Below are 22,501 nucleotides of genomic sequence, written 5' to 3'. Positions count from 1 at the left end.
ACAGGACTGTTACTGTAGGCTCCTGTGTGTTTCAATGAATAGGAACACGTACTGACAAATCAGTTTAGTTATATTTTAAAAAATACGTTTGTTATAAGTTTCAGCTTACACCAAACTTTACATCAAGCAAATAAAAAAAATTTGAAAATGATTCAAGACCTCTCCCAGAACAAGAAATGAATCTTGGAAGAGTGTAAGGTGAACATATCACACCGTTATTACATTGAGGTATGATGGGTTGAGGGAACTCAGGTCTGTGGAGACTCGCCCACACTCCCTCACCATACTCAGGATAGTTATCCTCCCAGACAGGAGAGTACAAACATTACCCATGGTATTAGCCAAACACCCGTCACCTGAAGAGGATCTGTCTATAATTCACATCACTAACTAAAGCAAGGTCCGATACTACCCCATACCCACTGACTCACTTTACTAACACACAGTGACATCAGCCAAGGAAAATCTACACTGCCAGATAAATGTAGACCAAGGCAAGGGTCAAACCAGTCGCAGAATTGGATGTCATGAAGAATTTTTTTTAGATTGCAGGACACCAGGATTAAGTAAAACATCAGAAGAGTTTATTTATTTTTGTTTTTGTCCGGGGCAATTGCTGATGAAGTAATCCAAATGGAAGGCATCAAGGAATCCACAGCTAGCTTTGATGAAATGTGAAATGCCTTTGATAAACATTTTAAACTCAAGTCGTGAAGAGTACCAATCTTTGAAACAAAAGGTAAGGAGTACTAATAATTAAGCCCCAAAAGAACAAGAAGACACAGGACATGGGAGACAGGAGATTGTAGGCCAATTGAGACAATACCCAAGGAACCTACAAGACAGTGACAGAACATGAGGCAGAATTATATGACCTCTCTCTTGCCAGCGGGATTTTCCATTCCCACTGAAGTAAATGGAGTTTTGAATGGCTCATTGCATTTTACAGCCCTGTCACTGATGCGACAGAACTGTACAATTCTATCCCATTATCACCACAATGAACTGCAGGAACCAAAGAGGTCCTTTAAGAATGAGAGTTTAAGAATAGCAACTTCTGAAAATGTTGGTATTTTAACCAAACCAAAACAGCAGGTGGCAGTGTGGAATGAGCAGTTGGCTGTGAATGATTGAAATCTGTCTTCAGCTTTTCTTCATTCATTGGATGTGGGCATTACTGGCTGGAGCAGCATTTATTGCCCATCACTAATTGCTCTTGAGAGTTGAGTGGCATTTAAGAATCAACTACATTGCTATGGATCTGGATCTTACCAGACCAGGTAAGATTGGCAGATTTCCTTTGCTAAAGGACCAGATAGATTGTTGCAACCATCAACAATGCTTTCATGGTCATCATTAGACTTTTAATTTCAGATTTTATTGAATTCAAATTCTGCTGTGTTGTGATTTGAACCCAAATTGCCAGAACATTATCATGAGTCTCTAGATTGCTAATCTATTAACAATACTACTACGCTACCGCTTTCCCAAAAGAAACAAAACCTGTTAAAATAAAATGAAACTATTCCACAGGAAGATGTTCATATCAAAGCTTAGTTGGAAAAACTCAACTTGAAGTACAGCCAGGCATGATAGCAAAAGGAAAATACTACCTTGAAAGACTCTGAAGAATCAGTCCGTACCCCTGGAAAAAAATTAGTTAACAAAATTATGTTGAATACCACTTCAGAACAAAAAACTGTATTGGGACTATCAGAAACTCAAAGCAATGCACTGAAGCACAATGTGAACTGGCAAGAGGTCAACAAGAAAATAGACATTTAATTAACAATTAATTGTCCTTCAAAGTCACGTGCAAAATAAATACACAGTCCTTCAGCAGCATGAAGAATTGAAGACTCCCTGGGTCTTTTTCAAAGTGGCAGGCAGTGACTAATGGGACTAGTGGAATCCGGCAGGGATGAGTGCCTAAGCCTCAACTATTCAAAATATATATCAATGGTTTGGATGAAGAAACGAAGTGTAATATTTTCAAGTTTGCTGACAACACAAAACTTGGTGGGATTGCAACAGGTGAGGAGGATGTCAAGAGGCTTCAATGTGACTTAGGCATGTTGAATGAGTGGGTCGATATAGATGTAGTATAACATGGATAAATGTGCAATTATCCACCTCGGTAAGAAAAACAGATAGATTGGGAAATGTTGACATACAAAGGGATCTGGGTGTCCTAGAACACCAGTCACTGAAAGCAAGCCTGCAAGCTTTTTGGAAGGCAAATGAGGACTGGAGTACAAGAGTAAGGATGCTTTACTGCAGCTGTGCGGAGCATCGGTGAGGCCATACCTGGAGTACTCTGTGCAGTTTTAGTCTCCTTGTCTAAGAAAGGATATACTTTCCCCAGGGGGAGTGCAACAAAGGTTCACCTGATTCCTGGGATATGAGACATTGGGTCAACTCGTCCTCTAATCAACAGAATCAATCAACAGAATCTATAAGAATGAAACGTGATTTCATTGAATCATATAAGATTCTGATAGACTGGATGCAGGGATGTTGTCCCCTCTGGCTGGAGGGTATAGAATAAGGGATCATGTCTCAGGATACATTTAGGACTGAGATGAGGTAAAGCTTCTTCACTCAGAGAGTGGTGAACCTGTGGAATTCTCTGCCATAGAAGGTTGCGGAAGAAAGTCACTAAAATAAAGAAATTATAGATTTCTAGACTCAAAAGGGGTATGAGGAGAGCATAGGAGCATTGGGTTGAGAAAGAGGATTAGCCACAATCATATTGAATTTTGGAACAGGCTCAATAAGTCAAATGACATATTCTTGCTCCTACTTTCTATGGATCTAGGTAATAGCAGACTAGAGAAGCAGCAAAAAAAAATATAGAGAAGACCCTTCGTTTACAAAACAAAGCAATCGTGCTTTGCAAAGAAAAGGAAAACCTATGAAGGACCTTCATATGTTACAAGATCTCTCAGGTCAAAATTTGTTCCTCTGGAAAATTGTGAAAAGGAGGAAATGAAATATAATGAACTGAAGAACCATTTGTTAGAGAAGTGCCAGCGATATTCAACATTCCAGGAGGAAGTCAGAAGATTACAAGAAAGTGTCAAAGCTGGAGAACAAGCTGAATATTTTTCATCAGTATTCACTAAGGAGGAAGACATTGCAGCTTCAGATTCTTGTTAGGATGGTGAAATTCTGGAGCATATTAAGATTAGTAAGGAGGAGGTGTTAGATGTTTTATCAGGCATAAAGATGCATAAATCCCCAGGGCCTGATGAGGCTTCTATGGGAGGCAAGAGGGGAGATTGCAGGGACCCTGATGGAGATATTTAAATCTTCACTGGCCACAGGCGAAGTGCAAGATGACAGGAAGATAGCTAACGTGGTACCTTTACTCAAGAAATGCAGTGGGGTTAAGCTTACAGGCCAGTTAGTCTAACATAAATAGTAGGCAAGTTTTTGGAAATTCTGAGGGACAGGATTAATCAACAATTGGAAAGGCAGGGCTTGATCAGGGATAGTCAGCACAGATTGGTTGGTGTGAGATTCTATCTGACTAATTTAATTGAGTTTTTTGAAAAGAAAGCTAAATATATTGATGAAGGTAGCGCAGTTGATGTGGTTTATGTGGATTTCAGCAAGGCCTTTGACAAGGTCCCACATTAGAACATTACAGCGAAGGCTGGTCCAAAAGATTACAGCCCATGGGATCCAAGGTAAATTGGCAAATTAGATCCAAAATTGGCTTGTTGATAGGAGGCAAAGGATGATGGTGGAGAGTTGCTTTTGTGATTGGAAGCCTGTGACCAGTGGTATACTACAGGAATCAATGCTTTCCCCTTCCTTTTGGGGAGCTGCCCCTTTTACTTTGTCCTAGTTTAATTTGAGTTTGTCTATTTGGTTTGACTTAAAAGAGGACAGGAATTGGTGCTGGGACCCTTGGTGTTTGTTTTATATATATATACATATATAAATAACTTTGATGTGAATGTAGAAAGTATAATTGTAAGTTTGCAGATTACATGAAAATTGGTGGTGTTGTTGATAGTGAGGAGGATAGTCTTAGGCTACAGACTGATATTGATAAGCTGGGCAGAGCAATTGCAGTTGGAATTTAATCCTGATAAGTGTGAGGTGATGCATTTTGGAATAATAAGGGTAAGATATACATGATTAACAGTAGGTCCCTAGGGAATATTGAGGAACAAAGGGATCTTGGTGTACAAGTCCATAGATCCCTGAAGATGGCAGCACAAGTAGATAGCGTTGTGAAGAAGGCATACAGAATGCCTTCATTAGCTGGATATAGAATATAGGCATGATGTAGAGATGCCGGCGTTGGACTGGGGTAAACACAGTAAGGAGTCTCACAACGCCAGGTTATAGAATATAGGAGCAGGGAGGTCTTGGTACAACTTCATAAAACATTGGTTAGGCCACAAATGGAGTATTGTGTGAATTCTGGTCAGCACACTATCAGAAGGACGTTATTGCACTGGAGAGAGTGCACAGGAGATTCACCAGAATGTTGTCTGAGATGGAAAGTTTCAGCTATGAGGAGAGATTGGATAGGTTGAGTTTGATTTCTCTGGAACAGAGGAGGCTGAGGGAGGATATGATATAGGTGTACAAAATTATGGGAGGCACAGTAGCTCGTAAGAATCTAAATCACAGTGGGCCACAGGTTTATGGTGGGGAGTCAGTGGTTTAGAGGGAATCTAAGGAAAATGCTTTTCACCCAGAGGATGATGGAAATTAGGAACGTGCTGCTTGAGAGTGGTAGAGGCGAGTACTCTCATAACATTTAAGCAGCAATTGGACAAGCACTTAAATCACCAAGACATAGTAGGTGATGGACCAAATGTTGGTAAATGGGATGAATATAAATTGGTATTTGATGGTTGGCATGGACATAGTGAGCTGAAGGGCTTATTTCCATGCTGTATGACTCTATGACTATGAAAAGAGGAGGCACTGAAATGAAAAGGTGAAGAGCCTTCTGAGCAGGTAACAGAATTATAGAACTGAAACTAGTTAAACTTCACCAGAGACAGACCTGGCCAACAGTAAAACCAAATGAAGAAGGACAAAGCTCTGCTGCAGATAGACAAAACTAGCATGCAGCTTGCAAGCTGCACAACCAACTCTTTTTTTCAGACATTAAAACTTTGTGCAAAACAAAATGGACGTGAGGCTCACACTGTTACGTTGCTGGGGAGTGGAGCTGGGGAATGAGGGGGGAATGAGGGTGTGAGGGGAGAGGGGGGAACGAGGGGGGAATGAGGGTGTGAGGGGAGAGGGGGGAATGAGGGGGGAACGAGGGGGGAACGAGGGTGTGAGGGGAGAGGGGGGAACGAGGGAGAGAGGGGAGAGGGGGGAACAAGGTGAGGGGAGAACGAGGGGGTGAGGGGAGAGGGGGGAACGAGGGGGAGAGGGGAGAGGGGGTGAGGGGAGAGGGGGGAACGAGGGAGAGAGGGGAGAGGGGGGAACAAGGTGAGGGGAGAACAAGGGGGTGAGGGGAGAGGAGGGAACGAGGGAGAGAGGGGAGGAGAGGAACAAGGGAGTGAGGGGGGAGGGGGTGGGGGGAGGAGGGGGGAGGAGAGGGGAGGGGGGAGAGGGGAGGGGGGAGAGGGGAGGGGGGAGAGGGGAGGGGGAGAGGGGAGGGGGGAAGGGGAGGGGGGGAGAGGGGAGGGGGGAGAGGGAAGAGGGGAGAAGGGAAGGTGGGAGAGAGGGGGGAGGGGGAGAGGGAGGGGAGGGGGGGAGAGGGGAGGGGGGAGAGGGGAGGGGGGAGAGGGGAGGGAGAGAGGGGAGGGGGAGGGGGGAGAGGGGGGAGGGTGGAGAGAGGAGAGGGGAGGGGAGGGGGGAGAGAGGAGAGGGGAGGGTAGGAGGGGGGAGGGGAGGGGGGAGGGGCGAGAGGGGAGGGGGGAGGAGGGAGGGGGGAGAGGGGAAGGGGAAGGGGGGAGAAGGGAAGGTGGGAGGGGGGGAGGGAGGGGAGGGGGAGGGGGGAGGGGAGGGGAGGGGGGAGGGGAGGGGGGAGAGGGGGGAGAGGGGACAGGGGGGAGGGGGAAGGGGAGGGGGGAGAGGGGAGGGGGGAGAGGGGAGGGGAGGGGGGAGAGGGGAGGGAGGGAGGGGAGGGGGTGGGGGGAGGGGGAGGGAGGGGGTGGGGGGGACGGGAGGGGGAGGGAGGGGGTGGGGGGGCAGGGGGGTGGGGGGGAGGGGAGGGGGGAAACGAGGGGGATAGGGGGATTGAGGGGAGAAGGGGCGGTGAGGGGTGAGGGGGAACGAGGGGGTGAGGGGAGAAGGGGGAACGAGGGGGTGAGGGGAGGGGGGAACAAGGGGGTGAGGGGAGAGGGGGGAACGAGGGGGTGGGGGGGTCAGGGGAGAGGGGAGGGGTGGAACGCGGGGGTGAGGGGGGAACGCGGGGGTGAGGGGAGAGGGGGAACGGGGGGGTGAGGGGAGAGGAGAGAGGGGGGAACGCGGGGGAGAGCGGGGGAACGATGGGTGAGGTGAGGGGGGGAACGCGGGGGTGAGGGGAGGGGGGGGTTGGGGGGAGAGGGGTTGAGGGGCGAGGGGCGAACGAGGGGGTGAGGGGAGGGGGGAACGAGGGGGGGAACGAGGGGAGAGGGGGGAATGAGGGGGTGGGGGGTCAGGGGAGAGGGGAAGGGTGGAACGGGGGGGTGAGGGGAGGGGAGGGGGTTGGGGGAGAGGGGAGAGGGGTTGAGGGGCGAGGGGCGAACGAGGGGGTGAGGGGAGAACGAGGGGGGAACGAGAGGGTGAGGGGAGGGGGGAACGAGGGGGGGAACGAGGGGGTGAGGGGAGAGGGGGGAACGGGGGGGGTGAGGGGAGAGGGGGGAACGCGGGGGTGAGGGGAGAGGGGGGAACACGGGGGTGAGGGGAGAGGGGGGAACGGGGGGGTGAGGGGAGAGGGGGGAACGGGGGGGTGAGGGGAGAGGGGGGAGCGCGGGGGTGAGGGGAGAGGGGGGAACGCGGGGGTGAGAGGAACGAGGGGTTGAGGGGAACGAGGGGGGAATGAGGGAGAGGGGAGAATGAAGGAGAGAGCGGAACGATGTAGTGAGGGAAATGAGGGGGGACGAGGAAGTGAGGGAAATGAGGGGGTGAGGGGAATGAGGGGTTGAGGGGAATGAGCGGGGAACGAGAGGGGGGGAATGAGAGAGGGGGGAATGATGGGGGAATGAGGGAGGGGGGAACGAGGGAGGGGGGAATGAGGGGTTGAGGGGAAGGGGAGGGGGGAACGAGGGGGTGAGGGGAAGGGGAGGGGGGAACGAGGGGTTGAAGGGAAGGGGAGGGGGAAATGAGGGGGTGAGGGGAAGGGGAAGGGGAGGGGGTAATGAGGGGGTGAAGGGAAGGGGAGGGGGGAACGACGGGGTAGAGAAGGTGAGGGGAAGGAGGGGGTAGGGGAAGGGGAGGGGGGCACGAGGGGGGAGGGGGGAAGGAGGGGGGAGGTGAAGGGGAGGGGGGAACGAGGGGGTAGGGAGGGGGGATCCAGGAGGGAATCCAGGGGGGAGGGGTTATCAAGGGGGGTACCAGTGGGGAGGGGGAGGGGGGAGGGGGTGGGGGAACGAGGCCTCCTGCACCGTAAGGTTCTATGATTCTGTGTTAATTTTTTGCATCATGAACTTCCAGGAAGATTATGGAGGACCATACAGAAAAAAAAATGAACCCAGTGAATGGATGTAGTGAATATTTCCTCCAGAAGGAACAAGATAAGCCAATGATATCTGACCAAAGAAAACGATGGTTGCTAAGGAAACATAAAACACAGAAAATCATATGAAGCAAATCAAAGCATGCACTTCATTACCACACAACAACACTAACAACTCACTCCCAACGTCACCTTCAGATTGGGAGCAAATTGAGCCAGGAATAAGGATTCCAATTTCTGCTCTGTCATGGAAGGTGCTCACTCTCCTCCACCCCTGTCAATCATATCCCATTCCCACCTCGCAATTACCAGTGTGAAAGATGGGAACTGTGTTTCCCGTCCTACCCACCCAGCTTGTGTTTGTACTGAGACATTGTCAATCCCTAAGATAATCAGCACTGCTCTAATCAACTGGAACATCCCAGTCAACTAATCTTCAAACCTTCCTGCACCATTAATCTCTGCACCATTCATCAACTTGTTTACATTTAGGCTGAGCACACAGGAGTTGCTGCTGATAATCTTTGTGGTTTCCTGTAACTGTTGACCTAATCTGTGGAGCAGTTCTTAAAGCTGTTTGTGTATCTGTTAGATTACAGTTAGACAGGGCACAGCTCAAAGGAATTATCTAGTCTGAACTGGGCACAACGCAGAGCCATAAGGATTCCTCTCAAACTGTTCAAGGAAGTAAAAATGATTGGACTGTTAATGCTGCTCCTTTTGTGCGCAGGGGTCACTGCAGGTGAGTAATGGGGTCAAAGGGAGTCATAGTGTCTGTGCACTGGGGTATTAACCCTCCAGCAAGTAATGATTTCTGATCTGATTTGAATTATTATTGTCACATAATAGCATACAGTGAAAAGTATTGTTTCTTGGACTACACAGACAAGGTATACTGTACATAGGGAAGGAAAGGAGAGGGTGCAGAATGTAGTGTTACAGTTCATAGCCAGGATATAGATAAAGATCAACTTAATGCGAGGTAGGTCCATTCAAAAGTCTGATGGCAGCAGGAAAGAAGCTGTTCTTGTGTTGATTGGTACATGTCCTCAGACTTTTGTATCTTTTTCCCAAAGACAGAAGGTGGAAGAGAGAATGTCCAGGGTGCGTGCTTGATTATGTTGGCTGCTTTTCTGAGGCTACAGGAAATGTAGGCACGTTTGCATGATGGATTGGGCTTTGTTCACGATTATTTGTAGCTTATTGCAGTCTTGGACAGACCAGGAGTCAAACCAAGCTGTGATACAACCAGGAATAATGCTTTTCTCTGGTGCATCTGTAAAAGTTGGTGAGAGTCATAGTGGACATGCCTATTATCTTCTAAACTCATAGAAATACATACCAACTCAATGCAATTTTTTTATTAATTGGTTGATATGGCCATTGTTGGCTGGGCTAGCATTAATCGCCTATTCCAAATTGTCCTTAATTCAGTGGCTCAGAGGGCAGTTAAGAGTCAACAACAGTGCTTTGGAACCGGTGCCCCTGTGAATACATCCCAGCACAACAGTCTGGCATCTGCTCTAGAGTCACATACTACCAAAGAACTTGCAGTTGAAAAATAACTTAATTTGAAGAAATTGGGACTCTGTGTTGTATTGGGGTTTATTTACAGGGGCTCTGTGTTGTGTTGGCGTTTATTTACAGGGGCGCTGTGTTGTGTTGGGGTTTATTTACAGGGGTTCTGATATCTGTCTCTTGCCTTCCCTGGGGTTCATATTCTATCATCAGTCTCTCTGTTTCAGTCTCTCACACACTCCGGTATTACTACACTGCGATGACTCCAATTCCTGGCCTTCCCGAATTTGTAGCTGTTGGCTATGTAGACGAGATCCCGATTGATTACTACGACAGTGATCTTCGGAAATTGATTCCACAGCAGCAATGGATGGAACAGTGTCAGAGCGCTGAATACTGGGAGCAGCAGACACAGTTCCTGAGGAGCTCCGAGCACGTTGGACAGACCAATATTCAGACAGCCTTAAATCGCACCAACCAGAGTGGCGGTGAGCTTTCACTCTCTCCAAGTCCCACCCCTGCGTCACTCTATCTCCCCCATGTTTATCGATGCCCGCCCGCCCCACCAACACCACCAATATCTCTCTCTCCCCTCCTAACCTCCCTGTGTCTTACAATAATTTAGAACATTATAAAGGCTGGGCATTATTCAGTAGGTTCCTAGCTAATCCTCCAGCTCAGTTTCACATCCCAACATCACTTAATTCTCTTAGGGTCCCAAAATCTATTAACCTGTTATAAATACTGCCAGGGTCTGAACATCCAGGGCACAGAATTCCAAAGATTCACAAATCCTTTGAGTGAAGAAATTTCTCTTCAATTCCATTCTAAACAGCTGACCTTATCCTAAGTGTGTTCCGGTGTTTTCTGACGAAGGGTCATCCAGATTTGAAATATTGGTTCAGCTCTCTAGCTCCAAAGATGCTGTCAGACTTGCTGAGGTTTTCGAACATTTTCTGATTTTTGTCCCGTGTTCTCTGTTCCCTAGCCAGGGTATGTGACTTCTCAAGTCTCCATCCTTGTATTAAGTTTAGTTATTAGTGTCATAATCCTTGTCAAGTCCTTTACGAATTAGGAACAGAGGTTATCTCCGTCTCACTTGATGTAATTAGACTCCCGAACTTTATCATGGACCTCTTGGGTAGGGCAATTCCAAAGATTCACCACCCTCACATGAAGCAATTGCTTCTCCTGTCAGTCCTCAATGAGCTGTCTGAGAATTTTTCCTCTGATAATAAACTCACCATCCAGAGAAAACATCTTATTCACATCCACCATATCACCAGAAACCGCCCCTCTCCTTCCTTCTCAGCCCCCCCCTTCCTTCTCGGGCACCCCCCCCCCCCCTTCTCGGGCCTCCCCCTTCCTTCTCGGGCCCCCCCCCTTCCTTCTCGGGCCCCCCCCTTCCTTCTTGGTCCCCCCCCTTCCTTCTCGGTCCCCCCCTTCCTTCTCGGACCCCCCCCTTCCTTCTCGGTCCCCCTCCCTCCTTCTCGGTCCCCCCTCCCTTCTCGGCCCCCCTCCCTTTCTTTCCTTACCCCCCTTTCCTTCCTTCCCCCCCACCCCCCCAAAGGGTTTTGCATGTTTCAATGAGGTCACCCCTCAGTCTTAACTCCAGTGAATACAGACCCAGTCTCCTCAATCTCTCTCTCTCCCTATTCGACAGTCCTGCTATCCCAGGGATCTGTCTGATGAACCTCTGTTGTATTCTTTCTGTATAACCTTTCTTAGGTAAGGGGACCCAGACTTGCACAGTGCTCCAGCTGAGGTCATACCAAGTCCCTGTAAAGCTGTATTAAGAGATCTTTACTCCTGTACTCTAATCATCTTGTAATTAAGGCCACCATAAAATTCATCTTAATTGCTTGCTGCACCTGCATGCTAACGTTTAGTTACCCATGGTAAGGATACATGGGTCTCTTTGAACATCCACACTTCCCAAATCTTACATGTTTCAATGAAATCACCTTTCATTAAGAGAGGACATTTGTCTGATCTCAGGAACCAGTCTACTGAACCTTTGTACAGCTTCAGGACATGTATGTCCCTTCTTGGATAAAGTTTATTAGTGTCACAAGTAGGCTAACAATAACACTAATGAAGTTACTGTGAAAATGCCCAAGTCATCACACTCTGGTGCCTGTTCAGGGACACTGAGGGAGAAATTAGCATGGCCAAAGCACCTAACCTGAATGTCTTTTGGACTGTGGGAGGAAATCAGAGCACCTGGAGGAAACCCACACAGACACAGGAAGAATGTGCGGACTCCACATAGACAATGACCCAAGCTGGGAATCAACACGTGTCCCTGATGTTGTGAGGCAGCAGTGCTAACCATTGTGCCACCATGCCTCCCATGGTGCCATAGGGTAAGGAGACCAAAACTGTACACAGCCTTTCAGGTGTCAGCCTATGTCATTGCAATAAGACTTCTTTAGTCATATACTTCAACCCCTTTTTAACAAAGGCCAACATATCATTTGCTTTCTTAATTGCTGTAATACATGCTAACCTACTAGATGTAGTTCATGAGGAGGTAGGGAGAAACTTTTCCCATTGTTGGAAGAATCAGAGGGGATAGATTTATGATAATTGGGAAAAGAAACAATGGAGATGGCGGAAAAACATTTCACACAGAGAGTGGTTAGGATCTGGAATGCACTGTATCAGTGTGTGCTGGACGCAGATTCACACAGCTAGTGGTTAGAATCTGGGATACAGTGTGAGTGTGGTGGAGGCAGATTCACACAGTGAGTGGTTAGGATCTGTAACGTACTGTTTGATAGTGTGGTGGAGGCAGGTTCAATTGAGGCATTCAAGAGGGAATTGGACAATTATCTAAAGAGAAAATTCTGGGCTATGGGAAAAAGGTATTAGACGGAAGTGATATGAGGTATATTGTTTTTGCAATAGCTGGCACAGACACAGTGGGACAAATGGCCTCCTCATGTGCTGTAACTATTCTATGATTCTATGTACATAGATATCCAAATCCCTGCTAAATCAAACATTTCTCAGCTCTTGCCATTCTTAAAAAAATATAATTTTGTGTTTTGGACTTAAAGTGCGTGACTTCACACTTCTGCACAATGTATTCCATCTGCCATGTTTTTCCCTATTCACCCAACTTGTTCCTATCCCTTGTAACTGCTTTGCATATTTGGACTCTAGGGGCTAACTAGCAGAAGCCCAAAGTCCTGCTGGCCATAGACCCCCAATCTGAACAGGACATGTTTATTCCAACTCTGTTTTCTGTTTATTAACCAACCCTCAAACCCATCTATCCAAATTTGATTAATAACTTCTTGTCTGGCTCCTTTTCCCCTCAGAGGGTTGTGAGTCTTTGAAACTCTGTATCTCAAAAAGGCAGTGCAAGCAGAAACATTGAAGGTTTTTAGGCAGAGCTGGATAGATTATTGATAAGCAAAGGGGTGAAAGACTATCTGGGGGGGTAGACAGGAGGTGAAATTCAGGTTACAATCATATCAGCTATGGATATTATTGAATGGTGGAGCAGGTTCAAAGGGCTTACTTCCTGCTCCTAATTCATAATTTTGTATTCGCACATGTACATTATTGAAACCATTTTGAAAATTCAAGTACACCACATCCACTGGTTCCCCTTTCTTCATTACATCTTTAACAACCTCTAACAGATTTGAAAAACATGATTTCTCTTTCATTAATCCACAGTAATGCTATTTAATCATATTAAAGTTCTCTAAGTTGCCTGTTACCAAGTCCCTAATAATAAGTTTTAACGTTTGTTTCTTAATGTTAGGCTATGGTTTCCTAGTTTCTCTCATCCTCATTTATTAAACAGCAGGGTTTGCTACCTTCCAATCATTGGGAATGGTTTGAGATTGAAAGACCTTGAGAACAAAACAAAGAACAACACAGCACGGGAAACAGGCCCTTCGGCCCAATGAGCCTGCACCGCCATCTTAACAATGTGCTTTTCTTCCTCCACCCTTGACCCATGTCTATGCTTATGGTACCCCCATTGGAAACCAGATTAGTGGAGAATAATTTAGGGACAATTTGTTGCAGCAAACAGCCTAAGAGCACATCTTTGGGGTGTGGGAGGAAACTGGAGCACCCGGAGGAAACCCACGCAACCACAGGGAGAATGCGCAAACTCCCACAGACACTGGCCCAAATCCATGTATCTGCACAGCAAACAGTGATAGCTGTCGTGGTGTCCATCTGCTGGTCCAGTTTAAGCATACACAAACGACGCGAAGTACTAGGCCACTCTCGAAACATCCAAGAGCAGCCCACGCTCGACCCACTGTGTGCATGCCCCTCATTAGGCAACAAGGTGGACCGACACACCTGTGGAGTAAAAGAGAAAAACATCAACACATGCAACAGTTGATTTCCAGGAACGTCCCAAGGTTCTGATCCTTATTTAAAACAGTCTCCTATAACCCTCCATCCCTATTTCGCTCATGTGTCTATCTAAGTAAACCTTAAACAAGTCCAGCGTGCCTGCCTCCACCACCTTACTTGGCAGTGCATTCCATACCCCCACAACCCTCTGTGTGAAAAACCTCCCTCTAGCATCCAAATTATACCTCTCCCCCCTCACCTTAAGCCTGTGGCCCCTCGTGATATTTGTCTCCAAGCTAGGAAAAAGCCTGCCACTGTTTACTCTATCTATACCCTTCACTATTTTATACACATCCTCTCCCTGCCCTCTCTCTACTGATTGACAGGTAAATGCGCGTGGGCCTGGCTCTGATTGGCTGTGTTTGATTGACAGGGATCCACACTGTCCAGGTAATGCACGGCTGTGAGCTCAGGGATGATGGGCAAACCAGTGGATTTCACCAGGAAGGCTGGGATGGGAATGATTACATCAGCTTCGACAAGGATCACATGGTATGGGTCACCCCGGTAGCCTGGGGAGTGATCACCAAGAACAAGTGGGATCAGGACAAGGCCAGGAATCAGCAGAGGAAGGCTTACCTGGAGGCAACCTGCATCGAGTGGCTGAAAAAATACCTGGAGCAGGGAGAGCAAGATCTGAAACCCAGTGAGTGAGGAGGGGAGGGGCCTAAAAGGTAGGGTACTGAGTAACGGGGTGGGGGGGGGAAGGGGGGTTGAGAGGTTGGAGTGGTGGGGGGATTGAGAGTGAGGTGGGGGAGGGGAGGGGTGTTGAAAGATGTGGGGAGGATTGAGAATAAGAGGGGGGAATACTGAAAGTCAGTTATTTAATCACTGATCTAAAGTGGCATATAAATTCTGGGGTCTAATCTCCAGTTTAAAGGGGTTTGTACCATTTCCTGGGGTCAGGAGTCTAATCTCCAGTTTAAGGTGTATATGTACCATTGTCGGTCTCTCATTGACTAGGCTCTGATCTGTTTTACTCTCTCAGTTGTTCCACAAGTATTTCTTTCTGTGGACAAGACATCAGACACCAAACCAGCCCAAATGTCCTGTTTGGTCTCTGGATTTTACCCTCGTGATATTGAAGTCACTCTGCTGAGAAATGGTGAGCCAATCATGGACACATATTCCACTGGCGTCCTGCCCAATCACGATCGGACCTACCAACTGCGGAGATGGGCTCAGATCACCCCAAAAGATGGAGCCACCTATTCCTGTCAGTATGAACAGAATGAAACAGAAGTGGAGACCAGAGACTGGGGTAAGAGGAACAATGAATGCAGGGACAGTGTCTGTCAGTGATTGTGTTTCAATGGGTTTGCTAGGCCATCCAGGTTCCCCTGGGTCTCTGGATTACTAGTCTCGTGACAATACCACTGCATCACTGCCTCTCCAAACTGACTGGTTTATAGTTTCCAGGTTTATACCTCTTTTGTGATGCTGCCATCCTCTAGCACTACGACCACAATGAAGGAGGATTGGCAGCTAGTGACTAGAGCCTCTGATATCCCCAGCCTTCATTCCCTCAGTAAGCTCAGATGCACTCCATCCAGCTTTGGTGACTTTTCTACTTTAGTGCTATTGAAGTTTGACTATAGCTCCACCTTTTGATCTACTTTTATCCTATTCAATTTCTCTACAACGTCCTCCTTTGTTGCTCATCCATCGTCATCAATGAAGACCTCAACACCATTAGTCATTTTGAGGTTTGTTGCGGTGTGTCCGAAGATGACTGATCAGGCCAATTCGGGCACAGAATGTCCTGGCACATATTGGACAGACTTGTGTAGACACGGTAGTTGTTGTGCTGGTGGCCCTGGACTTGCACAGCCCACGCTTAAGTCGTGTTTCAGCAATACACCTTTCTTTGTGAGCTTGACAGTCTTTGTGGATGAGGCAGCACCAGGTAGGATGGTTTTGTGCTAGCGTTTCCCAGGTGGTCATATCAATGTCAAGTGACTTCAGGGAGGCCTTGAGTGTGTCTTTGAAACACTTCTTCTGCCCTCCATGCGAGCATCTTCCAGCAGAGAGTTCCCAAAAAGGAGCTGATTGGGTATGCGCTTATCTGACATACGGATGACATGACCTGCCCACTGGGTCTGTGCTCTCATCAGTAGTGTGTGGACTGATGGTAGACTTGCTCTAGAGAGAACTTCAGTGTCTGGTACTTTGTCTTGCCAACCTCCTCCTTTACTGTGTCATCGGCAGCCTCCTCTTTAATGAAAACAAATGCCAAATACTCATTTGATACCTCAGCCATGCCCTACATTTCCCGATGATGGTCTCATTTGTAGTCCCTAACCAGCCCAACCCCTCTTTGCCTACTTTTAATGTTTAGAAAACTAATTTATCTGGGTCAGATCCCTTTTCAATCTCACTGAAATTAGCCCTTATCTGGGTGATTATTTTCGTTTTTCCTTGTTCTTTTCCATCTCCACTCTAAACCTAAAAAGCAAGATATTGCAGAGCCTGGAATCTAGAACAAAAACAAAATATGTGGAAAAACTTAGCAGGTCCGACATCGTCTGTGGAGAGTTAACACTTTGAGTCAATATGAATCTTCTTCAGAGTGAAAGAGAGGGAGAAATGTGATGGATTATATAATGTATAAGAGGGGATGGATCAGCTGGAACAGAGTAATGGGTCAGTGTTTGGTGGGAGCGAGGAACGATAGCAACAAGGATGTGTAGTCACAAGACAGAAGAAACGTTAATGGCAGAAGAAGGTGCTAGTAGTAGCAGATATCAGAAGTATTAATGAGAACATAAGAACATAAAGAACATAAGAAATAGGAGCAGGAGTCGGCCATCTAGCCCCTCAAGCCTGCCCCGCCATTCAGTAAGATCATGGCTGATCTGAAGTGGCTCGGTTCCACTTTCCCACTTTCTCCCCATAACCCTTAATCCCCTTGCCTACCAAAAACCTATCTACCCGTGTCTTAAATATATTTAGCGAGGTAGCCTCCACCACTTCAACGGGCAGAGAATTCCAGAGATTCACCACCCTTTGAGTGAAGAAGTTCCTCCTCAACTCCGTTCTAAACTGCGCCCCCCCCCCCTTATCTTGAGGCTGTGCCCTCTAGTCCTGCTGTCCTTTCTGAGCAAATAATGAGAAAGTAAAGGTCAATGCTCAGTGAAAGCAAAAATAAAGAACAAGTGACAGATGGTCCAGTGTGGGAGAGGAAGGGGCGTTTTTCCATTGGGACAAAAAGTGTTTGGGATATATTTTTAAAAAAGTCAAGATAATGGGAAAGATCACAGTTTAAAGTTGTTGAGTTCTGAGGACTATAATGTACCGAATTAGAAGATGGGGGGGGAATGGGATGGAATCCTTACAGAGAAGCTGTAATTGGGAGCTAGTGGGATTGCAGTGAATATTGGTGATCAGAGGTCAAGGAAGAGAAGAGAAATGTTGGAGATGAGAGGGGGGTGGAAATTGGAAGCAACCTGATGTTTTGATTACTGTTTTCTAAATGGTGCCCCATTTTGTCCAACTTCATTATCAAGAACTCCAACATTGATTTCTGTCTTGCTTGTCAAGACAGTTCTCCTGTATAAATTTAAGGAAATTCTCCCCATTTCCCCTTTCGCTTCACACTATCCCAGTTTGTATTTAGATAGGTCCCTCATCACCACTCAACAGTTCTGGTTTCTTTCTGTAATCTGCCTTAAAATCTCTCCTCAATCTCTTCCCCGCTATTTGTTGATTGAAAGCTTATACCCAGCTGTGAAATCACTCCCCCAGTTCTCTCCAATTACACTGCCTTTGAATGTGCCAGTGCATTGCCCTTTCCAGAATTGGAATAGTACCTGTGATCAATAATCTCACCTTCTCTTTACCTAGAAATCTCTTACCTCCCATCACTATATTTCCACAAGGCTATTCTGAGTCTGTGTGAGGACCAATCACTTTTGTGTGGATGATTTGAAAGGACTTTTGAATGACACATAGTTCCAATATCTGCAAGTGACCAACATCCTCAATTTATTTAGCAGCTTTGGTATAGATAAACATCCCAAAGATCTTCACAGGAGTGTCATCCCAGACACACCATTCTACCCTAATTTTCCAAAATTCCAGAAAGGTCCCTTTAGATGGGAAAATACTGAACGTGAACTCCTCTATTCAAAAAAGAAAAGAGACAGAAAGCAGGAAGCTGTAGGCCAGTTAAATCAGGAGAATGGTGGATTCTATTATAGCAGGGAAGTTAGAAAATCTTAATGAAATCAGGCAGAATCAACATGGAATTGTTAAAGAAAAAACAAGCTTGACTCATTTATTAGGAGCTTTTGAAGTAACAAACAATGTGGATAAAGGGGAACCTGTGGATGTGCTGCATTTAGACTTCCAGAAGGCATTTGCTAAGGTACCACATCAAAGGCTACAACACAAAATAAGAGCTCATGGTGCAGAGGTAACAAACGGACAGAGGATTTCTTAGCTACAGGAAACAGTAGGGATAAATAGGAGTAGGCGTGAATGTGGAGTTGAAGCCAGAGTCAGACCAGCCATGATCTTACTGAATGGCGAGGTGACTTAAGGGGCCAAGAAGCCTAATCCTACTTCTAATTCATATGCTTGTGTTCTCTGGTCAGACTGTCCATCACATCACAGATTCTAACTCAATGTCAGATGCAGCTTTAATACAATAGTTTGTGAATGAGCAGTGGGTCTGTTTATTCATTGATTATTTTCTCATTCTCCCCACAGATGGGGTGTTCAAAGTTATTCCAGGATCTAGACAAGGAACATATTTTGGTTTGGATGTTGGAATTATTGTTGCTGTTGTTGCACTAATTACCATTGTCATTTGTGCAATTGTGTGGAAGAGAGCAGGTAGGAAACTCTCAGTTATGATAGCTTTAAATAATTTAGAAACTTTGCCTGTTGAGTTGGTGGATTGCGGGAGTGGGGCTGTGGTGATGAGCAGTAATGGAATAAGGGGGCTGGACAAGATGAGGGAGCTGTTTGTAACGTAAGATCTGTTTGTGTTTCTGTCCCTTGTAGGAGTAGAGAAAAAAATTGCTTATAGGCCAGCAAATCGTAAGTGAATAAACAAGACAAACTTGGAGCTGTGTGTCTGTCTGTCTCTCTTGATGCATTACTGTTTCTCACTGTCAGTATCCCCCTGTCTGCCTTGGTAAGACTGTGCCAGTCTCTCTTGGTAAAAGTGTGCCTGTCTATCCCTAATGAAATGAGTCTATCTGTCTCTATAGGCATCTTTCTTTTTTGATGTGTTGTGTGTCTTTTTCTGTGTGTGTGTGCGTGTTGCGTGTCTCTCTCTCTCTGTGTCTCTGTCTCTCTCTCTCTCTGTGTCTCTGTCTCTCTCTTTCGGTGTGTGTGTGTGTGTGTGTGTGTTGCATGTCTCTCTCTCTCTGTGTCTCTATCTCTCTTTCGGGGTGTGTGTATGTCTCTCTGCCTCTCTCTGTATATCTTTGTAGAGAACATTCCCCATGTTGTAAAACGTTTAACAGGAACTTTTCGTTTCATAGGTGTTGATAGTGGGGAATCATCCTCCCAGGCCTGAGGTATGGAGTCACTCACTGGAGTTTAACAACATCATCAAACCAGGACCTGTGGATTTGGGGAGAGACAGGATTGTGTTTTATCACAGACTCACTGCTTTTGCACCTTGACATTTGTCATGAGTTCTCACTTAGTGAGAGTGGAAATCCATGATACAAATCAGAATTTTACTGCCCGCCCTCTATGGGAATCAGAGCAGGCAAGGGGCGGACAATGGGAAGGTATGTCGACCTTGGCTGGGATTTTAAGGTTAAGGGATGAGCGAGGCCATAAAATTCCAACGGTCTCTAAAAGACACAAGCTCCAGCAATGAAGTGAATAACTCCAATCTGGAATTGATCAGCCTTGGTTACTGCATGGGAGATCCATCAATATTGGGGTGGCACAGTGGTTAGCACTGCTGCCTCACAACGCCAGGGACCTGGGTTCGATTCCCAGCTTGGGTCACTGTCTGTGTGGAGTTGACACATTCTTCCAGTGTCTGCATGGGTTTCCTCCGGGTGCTCTGGTTTCCTCCTCCAGTCCAAAGATGTGCGGGTTAGGTGGATTCGCCATGCTAAATTGCCCTTTAGTGTCAGGGGGACTAGCTAGGGTAAATATGTGGGGTTATGAGGATAGGGCCTGGGTGGGATTGTGGTCAGTGCAGACTTGATGGGCTGAATGCCTCCTTCTGCACTGTAGGAATTCTCTGATCAGATGTGTTTGTGGGAAGGAACAGTTTCTGTTAACCCACCATCAGTGTTAAGCATACCCAGATAAGGTCAGGTAGTGAAGCTTCTTCCCTCCTCCTCGATTTGACCATGGGTCACCTCCTTTCATTCGTTACTGCTCTTTCCCTTCACTGAGATAAACTTGTCTATTAAAAACCACAAGGGGAACATAAAGGCTCTTCAGCTCTGTTTTGTGTTTTAGTTTCTCTCACTCCCGCTGTCTAACTGCTGCCCATGACGCTATCCAGAGAGCAGTATCAATCAATTGTTCTCTAGACTTGTCTCCCCTGGTCCTGCAGCGATGGGTTACCAAGAATCTCCTGGGAGCCTCGTGTTCTCTTGAAGGTTCCTGATCTGCTGCAGAATCCACTTCCCTTCAGCTCATCAATCAAAATTACAACAGTTCTGGCCACTGGATGGTCAGTATGCTGGTGGAAAGAGTAGGACATTCCAGGGGTGGGGCATAGATTGTGAAGGTTTAATATTCTTGGCAGCAAGAGCAGGAATGACTGTTATCAGGGGAAAGAGGTCTGGTGAGCAACAAGCTTCAGGATCTTGCCAGCTGCTGAGTGAGACAGTGGATCTGTTTGACATACTAGCAAATGGGATGACACCTGGAGAATGGGAGATAGCTGTACTGCAGATGTGAGGGGCAGAGATTGAACTTGGATTTGAAGTCAGGGTCTTAAACTGATGCATCGTGGGGCTTGGAGATGTTGGGAAATTTCCCCACTCGGGAAACCTGTCACAGTAGCAGAAATCCAGGCCTTAGTGTCTGAACTCTGACCCACTGTTGACAGCTTCTGTGAACCTTGTCATCTGACTAACCAATCTCTACCACTGTCTCAAATACTGGTCTGATTTCCCCTTTAAAATAAATGATTCTCTTTGCATCCCCACTCCCTGTGACAATTCACAGGGAGAGCCGTTTTAGCCAGCAATTTTTTTAATTAAAAAAGAGCATAAATAGTAAAAAACAAGACGAAAAAATTGGAAATGCCGGAATCCCGAAAAGAAAGGTCAGTGCCTGGAGGTCCACAGTGCTTTTTTGACGAATGAAGTACACTTTTGAAATATAGACACTGTTCAAACAACTAAAGAAATTCTCCTAACCTCTCTCCCAATCACTGTGATCATTTCAAATTGTTTGCCTCTTGTCAATAATTGCTCAAGCAGGAGAAATTTAAATAACTTCACCATTTAGAAAAACGCTCAATGAAATCTCTCCTTTTGTCCTGTGCTCCGGTTCAAACAGAACTTGTAGATGAGATACTGCAAAAATAAGTTGCTGCTTCTTGATTCTTAACAACAAGTATTTAGCAATAATGCGTGTATGAGTATAAATTGCTGTATGCAAATTACCACATGGTGAAAAGATGTGTATCAAGTATAATCTAAACTGTTGTGTACGAAACAGTTTTGGACAGATGTATCCTGTTATGAACGGGTATGAAATGAATGTCATCTGATGTGAGAAGAGTTGGGTTTCTGAGATATTGGATAAAAACATCATGGTTGATTAATTCTTGTTACTGACTAATTTAACATAAGAACATAAGAAATAGCAGGAGTAGGCCATCCAGCCCTTCGAGCCTGCCCCGCCATTCAATAAGATCATGGCTGATCTGTCATGTCTCAGTTCCACAGTCCCACCCTCTCCCCATAACCCTTAATTCCCTCGCTTATCAAAAACCCATCAACCCGCGTCTTAAAAATATTTAGCGAGGCAGCCTCCACCACCTCAACGGGCAGAGAATTCCAGAGATTCACCACCCTTTGAGTGAAGAAGTTCCTCTTCAACTCCGTTCTAAACCGCCCTCCCTTTATCTTGAGGCTGTGCCCCCTAGTCCTACTGTCCTTTCTGAGCGGGAAGAGCCTCTCCACCTCTATCCTATCCATCCCATTCATCATCTTATACGTCTCAATGAGATCTCCCCTCATTCTTCTATTTGCCGATATGTTGTAAAGATTCATTTCTGCCTTTGACAATATATACATTTTAAATCTGCAGTTACCTGGGTTTTTAGGATAGCCATAGTTTAACTAGATTTAAATTGTAAACTGTATATTTGCACAGACCCTGTGTATAGAAACAGGTTGAGGCTGGGGATTAATAACTGACAGTTGTGATCTATATCAGCAAATGTTGTTGTTGTAAGAGATTTGATAATAAATAGCTGCTTATTGGTGCAAACCAAAGAGAAACAGGTCTCATACATCATTACCATTTACCAGTGAGAATGGAAAATTTGGCATCCAGTCAAATCTCCATTCACTGCAGTGGGACTGGAGAATTCCAGCTGCAGACAAGGTTGGAAAATTCCAGCCAGGATATCTCGCAAAATGATGTCATTAGACACAGGCTCAGCCTTGACCCATCATCTGGACTCCATATCCCAAGAACTGGTGTGGACTGGTAGTGAAACCCTGCCCAGCCTGATTCTTGATGGATTGCCCTGTGTGACATCTGTGATGGATTTATCCCAGACTTAAAGGGATTTCTTTTTTGTTTCTTCATTCATAGGATGTGCAGATCTTTAATTGTCCTTGAACTGAGTAGTTTGTTCAGCCATTTTGGGCGCATTTCAGAGTTAACCACATTACTGTGGATCTGGATTCCATAAGATCAAAAGACATAATAGCAGAAGTGGGCCATTTAGCCTATCAAGTCTGCTGTGTCATTCAATATCATATGTAGCTTAGACCACGTAAGTTT

General features: G+C 46.1%; 1 protein-coding gene across 2 annotated transcripts; it reads left to right on the top strand.

The window, feature by feature from the left end:
• The first annotated feature begins 628 nt into the window (after positions 1 to 628).
• LOC145348035 (major histocompatibility complex class I-related protein 1-like) lies at positions 629 to 21,353 on the top strand. Of its 2 annotated transcripts, none has more exons than XM_080196155.1 (7): positions 629 to 739; positions 9,388 to 9,648; positions 13,923 to 14,195; positions 14,538 to 14,810; positions 18,260 to 18,385; positions 18,557 to 18,592; positions 19,042 to 21,353. In XM_080196155.1, the coding sequence occupies exons 2-7, from the start codon at positions 9,420 to 9,422 to the stop codon at positions 19,074 to 19,076; spliced, it is 972 nt and encodes a 323-aa protein (XP_080052281.1). In that variant the 5' UTR covers positions 629 to 739; positions 9,388 to 9,419; the 3' UTR covers positions 19,077 to 21,353. The 2 variants fall into 2 exon arrangements, with proteins under 2 accessions (XP_080052281.1, XP_080052280.1); XM_080196154.1 differs by lacking the exon at positions 629 to 739 and adding an exon at positions 8,262 to 8,384.
• Positions 21,354 to 22,501: the final 1,148 nt, after the last annotated feature.

This window comes from Carcharhinus amblyrhynchos, chromosome 9 (genome assembly GCF_965287045.1).
Source record: "Carcharhinus amblyrhynchos chromosome 9, sCarAmb.v2.hapA, whole genome shotgun sequence".
In the NCBI taxonomy this organism is placed as follows: Eukaryota; Metazoa; Chordata; class Chondrichthyes; order Carcharhiniformes; family Carcharhinidae; genus Carcharhinus; species Carcharhinus amblyrhynchos.
The sequence above is the reverse complement of the archived record's forward strand: the minus strand, read 5'-3'. Positions and strand labels throughout refer to the sequence as shown.

Excerpts from the sequence above, each read along its gene's own strand:
- LOC145348035 (XM_080196154.1), top strand. The coding sequence starts at position 8,336 with ATGATTGGACTGTTAATGCTGCTCCTTTTGTGCGCAGGGGTCACTGCA. Across the intron at positions 8,385-9,387 it reads GTGCGCAGGGGTCACTGCAG|TCTCTCACACACTCCGGTAT; the intron begins GTGAGTAATGGG and ends TCTCTGTTTCAG. Across the intron at positions 9,649-13,922 it reads TCGCACCAACCAGAGTGGCG|GGATCCACACTGTCCAGGTA; the intron begins GTGAGCTTTCAC and ends TTTGATTGACAG.